At 42.1% G+C, this 19,685-nt stretch overlaps 2 protein-coding genes across 3 annotated transcripts; both read right to left on the bottom strand.

Moving 5' to 3' along the window:
- Window positions 1-610: 610 nt before the first annotated feature.
- On the bottom strand, window positions 611-1,330 carry LOC121800713 (glutathione S-transferase T3-like). Its single transcript, XM_042200224.1, has one exon. The coding sequence runs from the start codon at window positions 1,328-1,330 to the stop codon at window positions 611-613; it is 720 nt and encodes a 239-aa protein (XP_042056158.1).
- Window positions 1,331-2,773: 1,443 nt separating this feature from the next.
- Window positions 2,774-5,513, bottom strand: LOC121798141 (bifunctional L-3-cyanoalanine synthase/cysteine synthase 1, mitochondrial-like). Of its 2 annotated transcripts, none has more exons than XM_042196999.1 (8): window positions 5,004-5,180; window positions 4,242-4,351; window positions 4,096-4,153; window positions 3,600-4,001; window positions 3,381-3,512; window positions 3,255-3,314; window positions 3,103-3,183; window positions 2,774-3,023 (listed from the first exon to the last, which is right to left on the bottom strand). In XM_042196999.1, the coding sequence occupies exons 1-8, from the start codon at window positions 5,019-5,021 to the stop codon at window positions 2,925-2,927; spliced, it is 960 nt and encodes a 319-aa protein (XP_042052933.1). In that variant the 5' UTR covers window positions 5,022-5,180; the 3' UTR covers window positions 2,774-2,924. The 2 variants fall into 2 exon arrangements, with proteins under 2 accessions (XP_042052933.1, XP_042052932.1); XM_042196998.1 differs by having other exon boundaries at window positions 2,898-3,023; window positions 3,381-3,460; window positions 5,004-5,513.
- Between the last annotated feature and the right edge of the window lie 14,172 nt (window positions 5,514-19,685).

Genomic DNA, 19,685 nt, shown 5'->3' with positions numbered 1-19,685 from the left:
CCAATTTTTCTTTGGGTTTTTGTGGCCAAGCCCTAATAAGGGTGTCCACTGTAAAGCGGACACGCCCAATAGTCCAGCCCCAATTTTTGTCCATAGCCCCAATTTTATTATCCATAGTCTTAAAATTCTATTTCCGCTACTATAATGGACACCTCCAATAGCCCCCAAATTTTATAATCAATTTTCATTTTAAAATATTTTTAGTTTCAATCAAGTGTAATTTAAATAATCGCAGTGTAAATAACTAGAATACGAGGTAATTATGGCCGAATATTCGTTGTATTGCAAACCGGTAAAATTATACAACGAATAATTAAAATAAAATACAACTACAAAACTTCGCCACCGTCTACTCGGTGTCGGAGTCGGCTTCCTCGTCTTCCTCTTCTTCTTCTTCTCCTCATCCTCTCTCGCTGCTGCCGGCCGCGGTATCCCCAGGCGCATTATCAACCAACCCCAGTCGACTCTCAATCCGAGTGATGAGCCTCTTGTAGACGTTCCTGACGTACGGGTCAGTTTCCCCTGCGTATGACCTGCATACATCTTGCAGTTGTTGCATCAACTGCACGTCTATGGTATTGGTCAATACCTCGTGGGGTTGCACCGTGGGCTATGGGATTGGGGCGGGCTGGTGGATGCGCGATCCGGACGCGCCCGCCGATAGGCGGGAGGCCCTTCTACCCCCTCTGGCGCTGCGGATAGAGGCATGTTGTCCCATGGGCCGTCGTCGCCTAGTGTGAGTATCGGCTGGCTCTTCGACTTGTTCGTCGGACTGCTCGAACTCTTGCGAGCCGCTTCCACTACTGTAGTCGCCGACAAGGTTGTGCCTTGTGCGCTTTGGCCCAGGAGCTGTTCCCACCTCGTTCGCCACGATCGACCTGAATTTCGGACAATCCGCGAGGACAAGATACTCTTCCCACAAGGTAAACTTCGGCCAGCCCTCCGTGTGGTATTGGCCATCAGACAGGTTCTTAACATCTGTTGCGCTGCGGCCACTCTCAGCGTGGCGAAGGTTGTTCTCGTATATGGAAGCGAACCGCTTGGTCGCATGGAGAATCCTACCCCACTTTTTCCGGAGTTGTTCTGGGTCGCGCCTCTCGGCGCCGTCGGGTTTGAACTCCTCGTATGCAAACATGACGCGCCTCCAAAAGCTCCCCTCGGCCTGATCTGTGCCCACCACGGGGTCCGAAGTGATAGCATCCCAAGCCTTCGCCACGGCAATGCTCTCGTCTTTGGTGTATGGCTTGCCCCGGTTGGACCCAGAACCATAGCCACCGCTACCGCCAGTACCACTGCCCTCACCACTCGGAATGCCGGCCCCGCTGCCCATGCGCCCACCTACGTGGCCGGTGCCACGACTGCCGCCTCCGCCCCGACTGCCGCTACCTCCTCGGGTCGGAATGGGCGTTTCCACCCGTGCTGCCGGCGTATCTGGGAGCCCAGAACTGAGCAGACCCATCGTAGTATCAAATGCGTCTTGATCTGCTTCGGTGAACGGAGATTGGCTGGCTTGGAAAGGGGAACCCGGACGCGGCTGGTGAAGCGCGTCTAGGTTGGGTCTGTAATCTCCAAATGCGAAACGACTCAGATTCAGCTGTAAAGGTGGCGGAGTTGGAGAAGACCTCCACGACTGAGATGGAGGAAGGGGTGGACTCGATGCCCACGGTGGGGGAGATTGATTCCAACTCCAATGCTGGGACGGAGGCGCATATCCGCCAAAGCCCGACGGCTGAGAAGCATATCCGCCAAAACCCGATGGCTGCGAAGGATAAGCCGAGGGGTTTGATGGATTGCTGCCATATCCCGATTCCTGAAAGTCGGGTGATTCGTCGTCTCCTCGGTGCAATTTTTAGAGAGTGGTTGTGTAGATAGTGAGTGGATGGATTTTGTGAAAATTGTGAAAAATAGGTGGTGGGAAGTGGTATTTATAGAGGAAAAAATAAAAAAAAAATTAAAATCGCACCGCATGCGCCTAATATGTATCGTGGGGCTACACCCCGATACACTAACGCCATTATATGGCCAAAAAGAAACGGGCCAAAGCCCATTTGTAGGGCTGTGCATTTATGATGTATGTCAAACAGAACACATGATAGGTAAAGATACATAATTTAAATGACCCCTATATGACAAACAGAACAAGCCCTTATAGGAGAAGAAATCACTATGTATCATTGTATCTACATATTCCATTCCTGAGTATATTATTAGCAGTAAAGTTTTTCATATATACATACATAACCTATAGAATCCTACGTGTTCATTCAAATTACAGCTTAACAAAATTTGTGCTACTACTACTTTTTACATTTCACAATTTTGATTTCTTTATTCAATACTCACACTTATTTAAAAAGATGTAAGTGATCAATTGCCTTAAAATTGATATTAAAAAATATCTGAGCTAAGGTCGGTCTTGATAATTTTCAAAGGGAAAAACAATATGTACTATAAGAATGGAGTATATGAGCTGTCAATTGATTTCGAGTGAAATAATTTTCCTTAACTTAGCAACAAGCCCCAACCTTAGTTAAGTTGGTAGAGAGTCTAGAGACTACCATAGGTTAAGATTTGTGTGTGTGTGTGTGTGTGTCTATGAGCATATTTGACATGACATAATGTTTTATTATTGTGGATTAGTCTCTTTTCGAACATATACAATCCTTTATGCAAATATCATTTGGTGTGGTTATTTCAGTGGAACTGTGGAAACAATAGGGAGTAGTTTGACAATAAGCATTATAATTCATAATCTCAAGATTGAATCATCTCAACAATATTGTTGCTTTTACAGCTACAAATCAGGTGATTACTGAAAATAAAAGTGACATGTATTATTTTTCAATAAAGCCAGGGAATAACAAGCTTCTCCAACTAAGTAGAAGCATTCGGAATCGGGTGAATCTGCCAAGCACACTTGATCCTTAATCAACTGAAACTGGCTGCATGTTCTCAGCATCTTTCCTCAGCTCCTCGAACAACACCGACGACAGGTATCGCTCTCCGAAGCTCGGATGCACAGTCTGAAACAAGGTTTAAAATGCCCCAGGCAAAGTTATGAATCCAGAATCAAGATCAAAAGAGGCTTGTTTGAGTTCTTACCACAATGAGTTTTCCCTTGTTTTCAGGTCTCCTAGCTAGACGGAGGGCAGCCACCGTGTTAGCACCGGATGATATCCCAACCTATACACGCACGCCACATGTAAGATAAAAAAAACGAGAAAAAGTTCAGAGAGCATTACAAGTTTCCTTACATATAGCCCTTCCTTGAGTGACAATTCTCTGGCCATTTTGACAGCATCTTCACTAGAAACCTGCATCAGCAACCGAGTTCATATCAACGATCTTATTTATGTTTACTCTATGTATCTCTTGATTACCATAAGGACTTCCTCCATAACGTCCATATCCAAGATGTCTGGTTTGAATCCGACTCCATTCCCCGTGATGTGATGAGGCCCTACAAAATTCCACGTGTTAGACAGACTCGAGCTAGTAAAATGAGACGAGAGCTAGTAAAATGTAGACAAACCGAGCAATGCCAAAACATGAAAACACATTCACATTTGAAAAGTGTGGTAATGGAGTAGTTGAAGTACCTTGACACCGGGATTCATGGACTTCAAGTACTGGCCAACGCCAGAGACGGTGCCTCCACTCCCTATCCCCATCACAAAGATGTCGACCTTGCCATTGGAGTCCTCCCATATCTCGGGGCCAGTAGTCTCAAAATGCACCTTTGTGTTGGCCGGGTTGGAAAACTGCTGAAGCATGAAGGCGTCCGGGGTGGAATCAAGAAGCTGGTAGGCTTTCTTGACAGTGCCTCCCATTCCCTTGGTGGGATCAGTGAGGACCAAATCTGCTCCAAATGCTCTCATAGTCACTCTCCTCTCTAAGCTTGTGTAAGACGGCATTGTGAGCACCATTTTGTAGCCTTTCATTGCAGCCATGAAGGCCAGGCTGATCCCCATGTTTCCCGAAGTGGGCTCAATCAGCGTCGTCTAATATTAAAAAGTAGGAAATACTAGTTTATTTCCAAGACAACGAAAAAAGGACAAAACAACAAGGCTATATATATGTGTGTGTGTAGCTTACCTTTCCTGGGGTGATTAGGCCCTTTTCCTCAGCATCCTTCATCATGGCTATTGCTGGTCTGAAGCATCAAATTGTTTCATTGTTACTATTATTCAAGATTGACATTTGAAAGCAATGGAAAATATATATGTATGTGTAATTTGCACCTGTCTTTGATGCTAGCAGTAGGCTGCATCATTTCTTGCTTTACGGCAACATATGCTCCACATCCCTCTGTAACTTTGTTTAGATATACCAATGGTGTTCTACCAATCAGCTGCATAATTAATTAACCTCATTTAGATCAACCTTCATTTCACATAGCCACTTACCACGTGTAATTAGAATAAATTACATCTAAAATTATGTACGATTTTTAGTATTACTAATATATAATAATCCTTAAAATTGTGTCCCAGCATCATTCTATGTTCAATCTGAGACCATCGGTAATATTTTAGTGCTGTAAAGATTCCAATCCAACTAAGCATCAATTAATTATTCTAATGCTCACAAACAGTGTTTCAGATTTTTACGATTATGCCCCTGACACCTAAAATAAAAAAGATGCTTGTGGAATGAATAATGACGTGTACTGCTACAGATTCACCGGCAACTAATTACCATTAAAAGGAATTAACCAACAACTAATCACGTGCTTATTTGTCCTTAAATCACTTTATGATAACACCAAGCAATCATCAATGCAGATGCAGATGCAGATGCAGCCATTTTCATGGTGTCCACTTCCTATTTAATTCTAACTATATTTGATGCAATTGAATGAATTAAGTTGTGACTTGTGACTAGTGATGGCTACAACCATTAATTAATGAGTGATGAGTGATGAATCTGCAGTAATAATAAAACACAATCAAAACAAGAAGTGAAGATAAATATGAATGAATCTCTGAGGTCTGTGTAAGTACCTGAGAAACGTGTGTCATGATGTTGGTACCAGGTGTTAGAAAAAGAAAGGTATAAGCTTGTAGGATAAGCTTTGTATTAACTTGGAGGCTAAGAAATACATTAGCTTGGAGGCTAAGAAATACATTAGCTTGGTGCCCAAGAATACTTGTAGCACAAGCTTTGTAATGCTCTATATAAGGGTGTCATATTATTGAAGAAAATAATCAAGCCTTTTACCAAAATCCTTCTTCTTCTTAGCCATTTAACATGGCATCAGAGCCAGCAACGATTCTTGGAGCTCAGAATCAATCTCACCATCGCTCTTAAACCTCTCCCAACCTCTTGGCCAAGAACCTGTAAAAGGCAGAAATGTCAGAAACTGAAAAGGTGATCACCGGCGACCCGAACTCATCCGAAGCGGATGAGTTTGCACGTCTCTTTTCAAATTTCATGCGAAAAAGCCTCATGCAAAACCAACCACTAGAAAATCCCGACAAACCAGAAAAACCAATATACAAGACCGATTCTCAACCCTTGACAGTGTTAAATGGCTAAGAAGAAGAAGGATTTTGGTAAAAGGCTTGATTATTTTCTTCAACAATATGACACCCTTATATAGGGCATTACAAAGCTTGTGCTACAAGTATTCTTGGGCACCAAGCTAATATATTCTTGGGCACCAAGCTCATGTATTTCTTAGCCTCCAAGCTAATGTATTTCTTAGCCTCCAAGCTAATACAAAGCTTATCCTACAAGCTTATACCTTTCTTTTTCTAACACTCCCCCTCAAATTGAGTAGTGGGATCCCCGATACTCAATTTGTCAAGAACTCCTTCAAGACTCCTTGAGCTAACTGCCTTGGTCAGTATATCTGCTAGTTGATCTTCAGAACGTACAAAAGGGAATTCGACCACTCCTTCTTCAATTTTTTCCTTGATGAAGTGTCTATCCACCTCAACATGCTTTGTTCGGTCATGTTGGACTGGATTCTCTGAAATGCTTATGGCGGCTTTGTTGTCGCAGTATAACTGACTCTTACTTGGAATATAATCAATCTCTGTCATCAATTTCCTCAACCACATGATCTCGGTCAGACCACTCTTAATTCCTCTGAATTCTGCCTCTGCACTAGACAGGGCTACCACCTTCTGCTTCTTACTCTTCCACGTTACCAAGTTTCCTCCAACGAATGTAAAGTAGCCTGAAGTCGACCTTCTATCCACTGGATTACCTGCCCAATCTGCATCAGTATACCCATGGATGTCTAAGTCTCCATTTTTCTTAAACACTATTCCGTGTCCGACGGTTCCCTTCAAATATCGAACTATTCTTAGTGCAGCTTCTAAGTGTTCGGCCTGGGGTTGATGCATAAATTGACTTACAACCCCTACAGCATAAGCGATGTCAGGTCTAGTGTGAGATAAATAGATGAGTCTCCCAACTAGTCGCTGATATTGCCCTCAATCTGCGGCCTCAGCTCCATCTTGTATCTTCAAGCCATGGTTTTGTACAATTGGGGTCTCGGCTGGCTTACACTCTAGTAGGCCGGTCTCTGCTAAGATGTCCAAGATGTACTTCTTCTGTCTCAAGAATATCCCCCGTGGTGAGCGAAGGACTTCAATTCCCAAGAAGTACTTGAGATCACCTAAATCCTTCATCTCAAATTCTTTGAAAAGCTTCTCCTTCAAATTCTCAATTTCCTTTGCATCATCGCCTGTAATAATCATGTCATCAACGTACACAATCAAACAGGTAGTCTTTCCCTCGTGCCTTTTCAGGAACAGTGTATGATCTGAATTGCTTTGCATGTATCCATAGCTCTTCATTGCGTCTGCAAATCTACCAAACCAGACTCTCGGTGACTGCTTTAGCCCATACAGAGTCTTCCTCAATCGGCATCCTTCACCTGCCTTGAACTCATCAGAGAAGTCTGGTGGCGCCTCCATATATATTTCCTTTTTCAACTCCCCATGAAGAAAGGCGTTAGTGACGTCGAACTGGTACAGTGGCCAATCTCGATTGGCGACAATGGAAAGTAGTACTCGGACTGTATCCATCTTAGCTACATGAGAGAACGTTTCTGAGTAGTCTATTCCATAAGTCTGAGTGTACCCTTTAGCCACCAGTCGAGCTTTATACCGCTCGATACTTCCATCCGGTCTCCGCTTAATGGTGAACACCCATCTGCACCCAACTGGTTTCTTTCCTTCGGGGAGTATACACTTGTCCCAGGTGTGGTTACGCATTAAAGCATCTATCTCCTTTTTCATAGCTTCTCTCCAATGCTTGTTCCTCATCGCTTCATCGGCTGACTGTGGGATTTCCTCCTCGTCGTAGAGTGCTTCCTCGAACGCCTGAGCCATCTCAGTCAGGTGCCCTTTTGCCAAGTTAGCAATAGAGTATCTTGCCTTTCTGTTGATTCTTTCTGGACTGTACCTCTTTGGTGGTACTCCCCTGTTTGCCCTTGGAGGTAGTATATATCTCCCAGTGTCAGGATCGACTCCCTCAACTTCATCCATTTCAACTTCTTTAGGTTGATCACTATTCTCCCCCTGAGTCTCATCCACAACACTAGTTCCAGTAATCTCATTGACAGGGGCAAGAGTACTTACATTCGATATCAGGAGCGGAGAGTCACTACTAGTACTTGTGTCACCTGCCGCTTCAGTCTGCACCACGTCAGAGACTTGTCCAGCGGAGTTGCGTACTGCTTCCTCTGGTAGGTCCACTTCTGGTACACTTGGCATTGACACCCAACTTAGTGGGTCACTATTAGGTGTCCTAATATCACCCTCCCCCTGACCGCTAAGGTGGGTATAGAAGTACTCTGATTCAAGAAAGTCACAATTCATGGTCGTGTACATACGATTAGATTTAGGATCAAAGCATCTATAACCTTTTTGGTTCACCCCGTAACCCACAAATACACATTTAATAGCGCATGGGGATAATTTTGTTCGTTCATGTTTTGGTATATGGACAAAGACGGAGCAGCCAAAGATCCGAGGTTTTAGGGAAAGATGTTGAGGAATGGTCGTGTATAGGGCTAGGGTATCAACTGGCATTTGAAACTTTAGGATATGGGTAGGTAGCCGATTTAGAAGGTAAGCGGAAGTGGCGAGGGCTTCAGGCCAGAAGGTCTTTGGGACTTGTGATTCAATGAGTATGGCACGGGTCATTTCTAGTAGGATTCTGTTTTTCCTTTCGGCTACCCCATTTTGTTCTGGAGTGTGGGCACAGGTGGTTTGGTGTATCATTCCCTTTTCTAGGATGAACTGTTTCATTTTGAAATTGACAAACTCCCCCCCATTATCAGATCGAAGGGTTTTGATGGGTTTTTGGTATTTTGTTTGGACAAGATTATAGAAGTGGACAAAGTTTTCGAAAACTTCAGATTTATGCTTCATAAAGTATACCCAAGTCATACGGGTACAATCGTCAACAAAGATAAGAAAGTATCTAAAGCCTTGTCCCCCAACTACTGGTGCGGGCCCCCAAACATCAGAATGTATTAAATCAAAAATAGATTTAGTACGAGAATTACTCAACGGATAGGGGTTTCTATGGCTTTTAGCTAAAACACAAGTTTCACAATGCATGCTCGATTTTGAAGTGATATTAGGAAATAACATTTTTAAATAACCCGGAGAAGGATGTCCTAGGCGTCGGTGCCAAAGCCAAGCTTCCCTATCAGCAGACCCGTGAGTTAGCATGGCAGCTCCTTTTTGGGCTATCTCATCCACGTAGTACAGCCCGTTACTTTCAGTGCCACGTCCAATAATCTCTCCGGTCCTGATATCCTGCAGTAGACAGAAATTCGGTTGCATTAGCAGTGTGCAATTTAATTCCCGAGTCACATGACTGATTGACAGTAGTTTATGGGAAAGTGAGGGAACATGCAAACAATTAGATAATTCTAAAGTTGGAGAAATCTTCACAGTCCCTGCCCCCTTTACAACCGTAAAATCCCCACTAGCAGTCTGAATATGAGATAGGTGAGGCTTGTGAGTTTTAGAAATATCTGACTCATCATAAGTCATCGTGTCAGTGGCCCCGCAATCAAAAATCCACCTATTGATTTTTCCAATACCTACAGACATAGCACATGCTGTCCCAAAATTTTCTAGGACTTGAAACCTATTTTTACATTCAATGGGGGCTGATTTATAGCTTTCGAGCATGTTGGGGTTTATTTTAGAATTTCGGAATTTTATAGGGGCCAAATCAAACATATTTTCATCATGAGGTATATTTTGTAAAGGTAAGGAAGGCCGAGGGTTAGGTTGCAAACCTAACCCTAATACCGCGTTACCTCCCGCCGTCTCCCTCATTTCCTCTTCGTCGGATTTGGTTCCTCCAGCGGCGAACTGCGCGATTCCGGCTGTTCTCGGTGGTGCGCCGATCAACTGCTCTTTGCCCCGGGTATGAGTAGTCGTGTCACGGCTGCCCTCGGTGGCGGCGAGGGTTGTGATTCCTCCATCCGTTCCAACAGCCGCGGCGGCGTGGCCTTTGCTCCACGGTGGCCGAGTAGCCGCCGATTTGTGCTTCAACTCCCACCATTCCGGATACCCTACCAATTCAAAGCATTGTTCTCTTGTGTGCTTGCGTTTTCCATAATTGGTACAAACCAATTTGGATCTATCATCATCCGTTCTTCGCTCCTCGGATGTCCGTTGGTTCCATCCCCCATTTCCGCTACTGCCACCACGGCGTGGGGCGGTGGAGTGATTTGGCCTCCTCGCCGTGAATAGCCCTGCTCCGATTCCGTCTCCTGGGGGTTTTCCGTATGTAGGACGGAGAATTTCCGATCGGGCATCTTCCCGCTTCCCTATGTTGTACGCTTGCTCGGCTGAGGGAAGTGGTTCCATTTTTAACACCTCTCTCTTTACGATTTCATACTTGTCATCCAATGCCGTAAGAAACTGATACAGTCTGTTTTGTTCAGTTTCTTCATTGTGGATCTGTATATCATCTGGACATTTCATCCGGTTGGGCCTCTTTTGGTCAATTGCTGTCCAGATCTCATTGAGATCGTTCCACACTTCCTCCAGTGTGGTGTTCCCCTGTTTTAGAGTGCTTGCCCTACGGTGTAGATCGTATATCTGTAACGAATCTCCACCGCTTTTGTATGTTACAGCCAGGCTGTCCCATATGTGCTTCGCCGTCGGTTGTTGAGCCACTCGGCTGACCAATTTGGTCTCGATATTTTGAACTAGCCACGTAAATACACAATGGTCGGCTTCTTGCCATTGTGTAAACGTTGGATCTGTTCTTGCTGGTGGGGATGGGACTCCAGTGCTGTGAGATACCATCCCCCTTCCGCTAATCGCATTGTGCATCAGGATGGACCATACCGGATAGTTCTCTCCGTTGAGTTTAAACCCTACTGTCAAGGGTTGAGAATCGGTCTTGTATATTGGTTTTTCTGGTTTGTCGGGATTTTCTGGTGGTTGGTTTTGCATGAGGCTTTTTCGCATGAAATTTGAAAAGAGACGTGCAAACTCATCCGCTTCGGATGAGTTCGGGTCGCCGGTGATCACCTTTTCAGTTTCTGACATTTCTGCCTTTTACAGGTTCTTGGCCAAGAGGTTGGGAGAGGTTTAAGAGCGATGATGAGATTGATTCTGAGCTCCAAGAATCGTTGCTGGCTCTGATACCATGTTAAATGGCTAAGAAGAAGAAGGATTTTGGTAAAAGGCTTGATTATTTTCTTCAACAATATGACACCCTTATATAGGGCATTACAAAGCTTGTGCTACAAGTATTCTTGGGCACCAAGCTAATATATTCTTGGGCACCAAGCTCATGTATTTCTTAGCCTCCAAGCTAATGTATTTCTTAGCCTCCAAGCTAATACAAAGCTTATCCTACAAGCTTATACCTTTCTTTTTCTAACAGACAGTAGGGTTTAAACTCAACGGAGAGAACTATCCGGTATGGTCCATCCTGATGCACAATGCGATTAGCGGAAGGGGGATGGTATCTCACATCACTGGAGTCTCATCCCCACCAGCAAGAACAGATCCAACGTTTACACAATGGCAGGAAGCCGACCATTGTGTATTTACGTGGCTAGTTCAAAATATCGAGACCAAATTGGTCAGCCGAGTGGCTCAACAACCGACGGCGAAGCACATATGGGACAGCCTGGCCGTAACATACAAAAGCGATGGAGATTCGTTACAGATATGCGATCTACACCGTAGGGAAAGCACTCTAAAACAGGGGAACACCACACTGGAGGAAATGTGGAACGATCTCAATGAGATCTGGACAGCAATTGACCAAAAGAGGCCCAACCGGATGAAATGCCCAAATGATATACAGATCCACAATGAAGAAACTGAACAAAACAGACTGTATCAGTTTCTTACGACATTGGATGACAAGTATGAAATCGTAAAGAGAGAGGTGTTAAAAATGGAACCACTTCCCTCAGCCGAGCAAGCGTACAACATAGCGAAGCGGGAAGATGCCCGATCGGAAATTCTCCGTCCTACAGACGGAAAACCCCCAGGAGACGGAATCGGAGCAGGGCTATTCACGGCGAGGAGGCCAAATCACTCCACCGCCCCACGCCGTGGTGGCAGTAGCGGAAATGGGGGATGGAACCAACGGACATCCGAGGAGCGAAGAACGGATGATGATAGATCCAAATTGGTTTGTACCAATTGTGGAAAACGCAAGCACACAAGAGAGTAATGTTTTGAATTGGTAGGGTATCCGGAATGGTGGGAGTTGAAGCACAAATCAGCGGCTACTCGGCCACCGTGGAGCAAAGGCCACGCCGCCGCGGCTGTTGGAACGGATGGAGGAATCACAACCCTCGCCGCCACCGAGGGCAGCCGTGACACGACTACTCATACCCGGGGCAAAGAGCAGTTGATCGGCGCACCACCGAGAACAGCCGGAATCACGCAGTTCGCCGCTGGAGGAACCAAATCCGACGAAGAGGAAATGAGGGAGACGGCGGGAGGTAACGCGGTATTAGGGTTAGGTTTGCAACCTAACCCTCGGCCTTCCTTACCTTTACAAAATATACCTCATGATGAAAATATGTTTGATTTGGCCCCAATAAAATTCCGAAATTCTAAAATAAACCCCAACATGCTCGAAAGCTATAAATCAGCCCCCATTGAATGTAAAAATAGGTTTCAAGTCCTAGAAAATTTTGGGACAGCATGTGCTATGTCTGCAGGTATTGGAAAAATCAATAGGTGGATTTTTGATTGCGGGGCCACTGACACGATGACTTATGATGAGTCAGATATTTCTAAAACTCACAAGCCTCACCTATCTCATATTCAGACTGCTAGTGGGGATTTTACGGTTGTAAAGGGGGCAGGGACTGTGAAGATTTCTCTAACTTTAGAATTATCTAATTGTTTGCATGTTCCCTCACTTTCCCATAAACTACTGTCAATCAGTCATGTGACTCGGGAATTAAATTGCACACTGCTAATGCAACCGAATTTCTGTCTACTGCAGGATATCAGGACCAGAGAGATTATTGGACGTGGCACTGAAAGTAACGGGCTGTACTACGTGGATGAGATAGCCCAAAAAGGAGCTGCCATGCTAACTCACGGGTCTACTGATAGGGAATCTTGGCTTGGCACCGACGCCTAGGACATCCTTCTCCGGGTTATTTAAAAATGTTATTTCCTAATATCACTTCAAAATCGAGCATGCATTGTGAAACTTGTGTTTTAGCTAAAAGCCATAGAAACCCCTATCCGTTGAGTAATTCTCGTACTAAATCTATTTTTGATTTAATACATTCTGATGTTTGGAGGCCCGCACCAGTAGTTGGGGGACAAGGCTTTAGATACTTTCTTATCTTTGTTGACGATTGTACCCGTATGACTTGGGTATAATTTATGAAGCATAAATCTGAAGTTTTCGAAAACTTTGTCCACTTCTATAATCTTGTCCAAACACAATACCAAAAACCCATCAAAACCCTTCGATCTGATAATGGGGGGGAGTTTGTCAATTCCAAAATGAAACAGTTCATCCTAGAAAAGGGAATGATACACCAAACCACATGTGCCCACACTCCAGAACAAAATGGGGTAGCCGAAAGGAAAAACAGAATCCTACTAGAAATGACCCGTGCCATACTCATTGAATCACAAGTCCCAAAGACCTTCTGGCCTGAAGCCCTCGCCACTTCCGCTTACCTTCTAAATCGGCTACCTACCCATATCCTAAAGTTTCAAACGCCAGTCGATACCCTAGCCCTATACACGACCATTCCTCAACATCTTTCCCTAAAACCTTGGATCTTTGGCTGCTCCGTCTTTGTCCATATACCAAAACATGAACGAACAAAATTATCCCCATGCGCTATTAAATGTGTATTTGTGGGTTACGGGGTGAACCAAAAGGGTTATAGATGCTTTGATCCTAAATCTAATCGTATGTACACGACCATGAATTGTGACTTTCTTGAATCAGAGTACTTCTATACCCACCTTAGCGGTCAGGGGGAGGGTGATATTAGGACACCTAATAGTGACCCACTAAGCTGGGTGTCAATGCCAAGTGTACCAGAAGTGGACCTACCAGAGGAAGCAGTACGCAACTCCGCTGGACAAGTCTCTGACGTGGTGCAGACTGAAGCGGCAGGTGACACAAGTCCTAGTAGTGACTCTCCGCTCCTGATATCGAATGTAAGTACTCTTGCCCCTGTCAATGAGATTACTGGAACTAGTGTTGTGGATGAGACTCAGGGGGAGAATAGTGATCAACCTAAAGAAGTTGAAATGGATGAAGTTGAGGGAGTTGATCCTGACACTGGGAGATATATACTACCTCCAAGGGCAAACAGGGGAGTACCACCAAAGAGGTACAGTCCAGAAAGAATCAACAGAAAGGCAAGATACTCTATTGCTAACTTGGCAAAAGGGCACCTGACTGAGATGGCTCAGGCGTTCGAGGAAGCACTCTACGACGAGGAGGAAATCTCACAGTCAGCCGATGAAGCGATGAGGAACAAGCATTGGAGAGAAGCTATGAAAAAGGAGATAGATGCTTTAATGCGTAACCACACCTGGGACAAGTGTATACTCCCCGAAGGAAAGAAACTAGTTGGGTGCAGATGGGTGTTCACCATTAAGCGGAGACCGGATGGAAGTATCGAGCGGTATAAAGCTCGACTGGTGGCTAAAGGGTACACTCAGACTTATGGAATAGACTACTCAGAAACGTTCTCTCCTGTAGCTAAGATGGATACAGCCCGAGTACTACTTTCCATTGCCGCCAATCGAGATTGGCCACTGTACCAGTTCGACGTCACTAACGCCTTTCTTCATGGGGAGTTGAAAAATGAAATATATATGGAGGCGCCACCAGGCTTCTCTGATGAGTTCAAGGCAGGTGAAGGATGCCGATTGAGGAAGACTCTGTATGGGCTAAAGCAGTCACCGAGAGTTTGGTTTGGTAGATTTGCAGACGCAATGAAGAGCTATGGATACAGGCAAAGCAATTCAGATCATACACTGTTCCTGAAAAGGCACGAGGGAAAGACTACCTGTTTAATTGTGTACGTTGATGACATGATTATTACAGGCGATGATGCAAAGGAAATTGAGAATTTGAAGGAGAAGCTTTTCAAAGAATTTGAGATGAAGGATTTAGGTGATCTCAAGTACTTCTTGGGAATTGAAGTCCTTCGCTCACCACGGGGGATATTCTTGAGACAGAAGAAGTACATCTTGGACATCTTAGCAGAGACCGGCCTACTAGAGTGTAAGCCAGCCGAGACCCCAATTGTACAAAACCATGGCTTGAAGATACAAGATGGAGCTGAGGCCGCAGATTGAGGGCAATATCAGCGACTAGTTGGGAAACTCATCTATTTATCTCACACTAGACCTGACATCGCTTATGCTGTAGGGGTTGTAAGTCAATTTATGCATCAACCCCAGGCCGAACACTTAGAAGCTGCACTAAGAATAGTTCGATATTTGAAGGGAACCGTCGGACACGGAATAGTGTTTAAGAAAAATGGAGACTTAGACATCCATGGGTATACTGATGCAGATTGGGCAGGTAATCCAGTGGATAGAAGGTCGACTTCAGGCTACTTTACATTCGTTGGAGGAAACTTGGTAACGTGGAAGAGTAAGAAGCAGAAGGTGGTAGCCCTGTCTAGTGCAGAGGCAGAATTCAGAGGAATTAAGAGTGGTCTGACCGAGATCATGTGGTTGAGGAAATTGATGACAGAGATTGATTATATTCCAAGTAAGAGTCAGTTATACTGCGACAACAAAGCCGCCATAAGCATTTCAGAGAATCCAGTCCAACATGACCGAACAAAGCATGTTGAGGTGGATAGACACTTCATCAAGGAAAAATTGAAGAAAGAGTGGTCGAATTCCCTTTTGTACGTTCTGAAGATCAACTAGCATATATACTGACCAAGGCAGTTAGCTCAAGGAGTCTTGAAGAAGTTCTTGACAAATTGAGTATCGGGGATCCCACTACTCAATTTGAGAGGGAGTGTTAGAAAAAGAAAGGTATAAGCTTGTAGGATAAGCTTTGTATTAGCTTGGAGGCTAAGAAATACATTAGTTTGGAGGCTAAGAAATACATGAGCTTGGTGCCCAAGAATATATTAGCTTGGTGCCCAAGAATACTTGTAGCACAAGCTTTGTAATGCCCTATATAAGGGTGTCATATTGTTGAAGAAAATAATCAAGCCTTTTACCAAAATCCTTCTTCTTCTTAGCCATTTAACACCAGGGAGATCTTTAGGCAGATCTCTGAACAAATGAAGGGGAATCTGGTGGCGCTGCTGTAGTATTTGCACCATGAAAATTGGGATCTTCTCTTCAGCAAGCTTCTCACACCCGCCATTGTTGTCTGCTCTGCTCTGCTCTCTTCTTTTTTTCTTTTGTATGAGTATCTGATTTTGGCTCACCAATATTTATATACTACTCCTACTAATTGGGAAAAATATAAAAGAAGACCATACTGCGGACTGACCTGGACTCAGATATGACAAGTGGATTGTAGGTGGCTTTTTTTTATCTGCAATTAATATCAATTCATATATTGGTTTGTTTCCATCTAACATAAGTAGACCTCGTAACTCGATTTCTGGATTTATGTTATTGGCTTTCATGAGTGAACTTAGCAAGAGGTATCTCTAACAAGAAAAAGGTACTGTATTTATGTTATTGGCTTTCATGAGTAGACTTAGCAAGAGCTATCTCTAATAGGGAAACATAAATAAAAAAATATTCTCATTTATTTATCTTCCTTTGGAGATGTCTAAGTCGATTTCTGGATTTTTAATTATTGAGTTTAGGAATCTTATGCTTGTAATTCTGTCCCTCCGGATTCAACAGCGCTGCCCCTGCAGCATTTAGGAATCTTATGTATATGTCGTATTGTGGATAAGGGCATTAGCATCTCTATAAATTTGGGATGCGGTTAGGGGTGGCTACTCCACTCGGATGGGTCGGACCGCAACATTTTTTATAATTCTAAAATTAGATTGTCAAATAGTATATATTTTAATTTAATGTTAATTGAAATTTAATTTTATCAATAAAATTTAAAATTATGGAGTAATTTTTAGTGCATAATCAATGTAATTTCTAGAAATATAGTATTTTTAATTTTGAAACTCTATAAATACTACATATTTCATTTTACAATTTTTTATTTTTAATAGCATAATTTTAGTATTATTTATAGTGTGATTTAATTTTATAAAATAAATGTTAATTAACAAATAAAATAGAGTACGGGAAGAGTTATGAGGTTATAAAAGCTAGTGCAGAAATTTAAGTGAATAATGTAGTCGAGGAAATGTATGAGTCTGGAAGTATGGATTGTGAATGATCTAACAACATATACTATAACGGAAATAATAATGACGAACTATTTTTCATCAAAATTTTCATCACAAAATAATTAAATAATACTACTTCTACTATACAAATTACTTAAAATATAACAAACATATACTAGTACTAAATTGATAGAATCTAGTTTATGTCAAATTTAATTTTATTAGCGAAAGATGCCTGCAAGAATCTCAAATCAACACAATAGGTGATTAAAGGAAACAAAAAAGGCATTGTCAAAATAAATATAAGTCACATACTACCCACATAATTAAGCTTAAATTCAAATTGCGTACAATCGAAAAGTACCACCCAGCCAACCAAATAGGCAGAAATTTCCCAAATTTCCCAAATTTCCCAAATCAAAGAATACATTTGATTTCAGGTCTTTATTCATTACGTATCGAAGCGCATACACTAAAAAACATAAGTGAAATTTTATTTTCAATGACAAGTGGGACCAAATCTAAGACCTCTCTATCATGTCCCAAATGTATTGTTGAACACATAAAATTGCAATATTTGAGCCTGTTTTTTAAAGGTCGTTAATTAGCTATAGGTGTTGGTCCAATTATGATTATGACTGGTCACTGTTTTGATGAAAATCCAAAATTATGAGTTTTCTTCTTCAATATTTAATACTACCAATTACGTCACTGAAGATGATCAGACTTTTTTTTTAAATAACTCCTATTTGAATGAGGAAATTACAACTGATGTCAAGAGGACTCGAACTCGGCACCTCATACAATAATGTCTAAGCTCCTTACCGCTAGGACAAAGGCTCTGGACAAGTAAATCAGGCTAATTAGCTCCCTAGGAGTCAGGAAAAAATCGAGAATGGAAAACATAAAGTTATACATACCTACGTAGGTAATCAGACTTTTTTTTAAATAACTCCTATTTGAATGAGGAAATTACAACTGATGTCAAGAGGACTCGAACTCGACACCTCATACAATAATGTCTAAGCTCCTTACCGCTAGTACAAAGGCTCTGGACATGTAAATCAGGCTAATTAGCTCCCTAGGAGTCAGGAAAAAATCGAGAATGAAAAACATAAAGTTATACATACCTACGTAGTTGTGTTATAGGAAAACTCAATCTTATTTTGTTGAACTACAGAACCACACCTAGATGTCATTTTTAGACAATATAAATGTCATTCTTAGTCTATTTTATGTCATGATAGTAAGCATGACCTATAATGATCTAAAAATGACATCCACATTTTTCATATCCGAATTTCATAAAAGGACATAAAACAAACCAAGTATGACCTAAAACAAACCAAGCACGACCTAAAACAAACTAACAATGTCTTACAATGACCTAAAATAAGTTAATCATGACGGTTTCAGCAATTCAGTCTTTAAAATTAGTTCGATATTGATTATGTAACACCCCTTACCCGGTAGGTAAACCCACCGAATACTGGATGTCACGTTTCAGTATCGACAACCCGTACTGAAATTTTCCTATTTTCTTTAAAAAAGCACAATTAAAATCTATTACATTTAAAAACTTAACATTTATCGAGCGGAAGATCAAAGATTGAACTATTAAACAACATGCCACGACTTTTAACCATGTTGACTACCAGTGACCCGCCAAAAATTGCAAAGCTGCGCAACCACACTGACATACTATCAACTCTAACCTGCAGGGGGTAAAAGAAGATATGAGTGAGCTTTCCACAGCTCAATAGATATATCCAAACTATGAAAATCAATTCTCTAATCTAAACTATATTGAGACTTTTACATTATTTATCTTTTACTTATAACCATTCATTCTTAGCACTTCCCACTTTCATAATTTACTATATTAATCTTTTACTCGTCAACACATATTAATTTCCGTATCGCCTTCCATATGTTGTCATTTCTTAAGACATCATATATCATCATTCTTTTCTTGTATTACCACATATCACTTTATCACAACATCTATACGTTCACCGTGTTTTCCAGATAATATCTCATATCAATACTATCACATTGCACTATAATTCTTCATATACTTACTTACAAGAGACATGTTTCCATATAATTCCTTAATTTATTCAATTATCTAATTATTATTTATTCACACTTATTCTTATCTTATAAGCATATTACTTCCCATAATCTGTCATACGTCCTATTTCCATATCCAAAGTCATTCAGTCATTTATAACTTTATGTCACATTCTTATCCACACACCAACGCAGACAAATCGCAAACGTTAACCCATTTCAAACACATATAACGATCACCAAGGTACTCATATACCGAAATACATATAATCAGAAATAATATACAACACATATCATAAACAAATTCATATCCATATACATATGCCTCTCTATTCCTTTTTATTATTCTGTGACGGATCAGTCCTGGTATCTGCCCGGGATTTCCAATATGATTGACCCGAAGGTCCTAATATAATTGACCCGTAGGTCCCAATATGATTTGACCCGAAGGTCCCAATATAATTGACCCGTAGGTCCCAATATGATTTGACCCGAAGGTCCCACTATGATTTGACCCGAAGGTCCCAATATGATTTGACCCAAAGGTCCCAATATGATTGACCCGTAGGTCCCAATATGTCCACTGTGATTTCAGATACAAGGCAAGACCGTCACAGATCCTCTTTAGTCGAATGATTCATATAATTCCAATATCATATGCAAAACATATCAATTTCATCAATCACATATCCATATCTTATCCTACCAAATAATTCGAATATAACATATTAAATATATCTGTTGCACCAATCACATATCCATATCGTATTCCACCATCAATATCAAATAACGCATAACCATATTTAGTTCACACCATATAACC

This window comes from Salvia splendens, chromosome 4 (genome assembly GCF_004379255.2).
Source record: "Salvia splendens isolate huo1 chromosome 4, SspV2, whole genome shotgun sequence".
Classification (NCBI taxonomy): Eukaryota; Viridiplantae; Streptophyta; class Magnoliopsida; order Lamiales; family Lamiaceae; genus Salvia; species Salvia splendens.
Note: the sequence above shows the minus strand (reverse complement) of the source record. Positions and strands in the feature narration are given on the sequence as shown.

Bases quoted from the DNA above. Each gene is read 5' to 3' on its own strand.
- LOC121798141 (XM_042196999.1), bottom strand. The intron at 4,154-4,241 runs GTGCAAATTACA...TTGATGCTTCAG, and splicing joins ACTGCTAGCATCAAAGACAG to ACCAGCAATAGCCATGATGA. The intron at 4,002-4,095 runs GTAAGCTACACA...TTTTAATATTAG, and splicing joins GCCTAATCACCCCAGGAAAG to ACGACGCTGATTGAGCCCAC.
- LOC121800713 (XM_042200224.1), bottom strand. From the start codon at position 1,330: ATGGGCAGCGGGGCCGGCATTCCGAGTGGTGAGGGCAGTGGTACTGGC.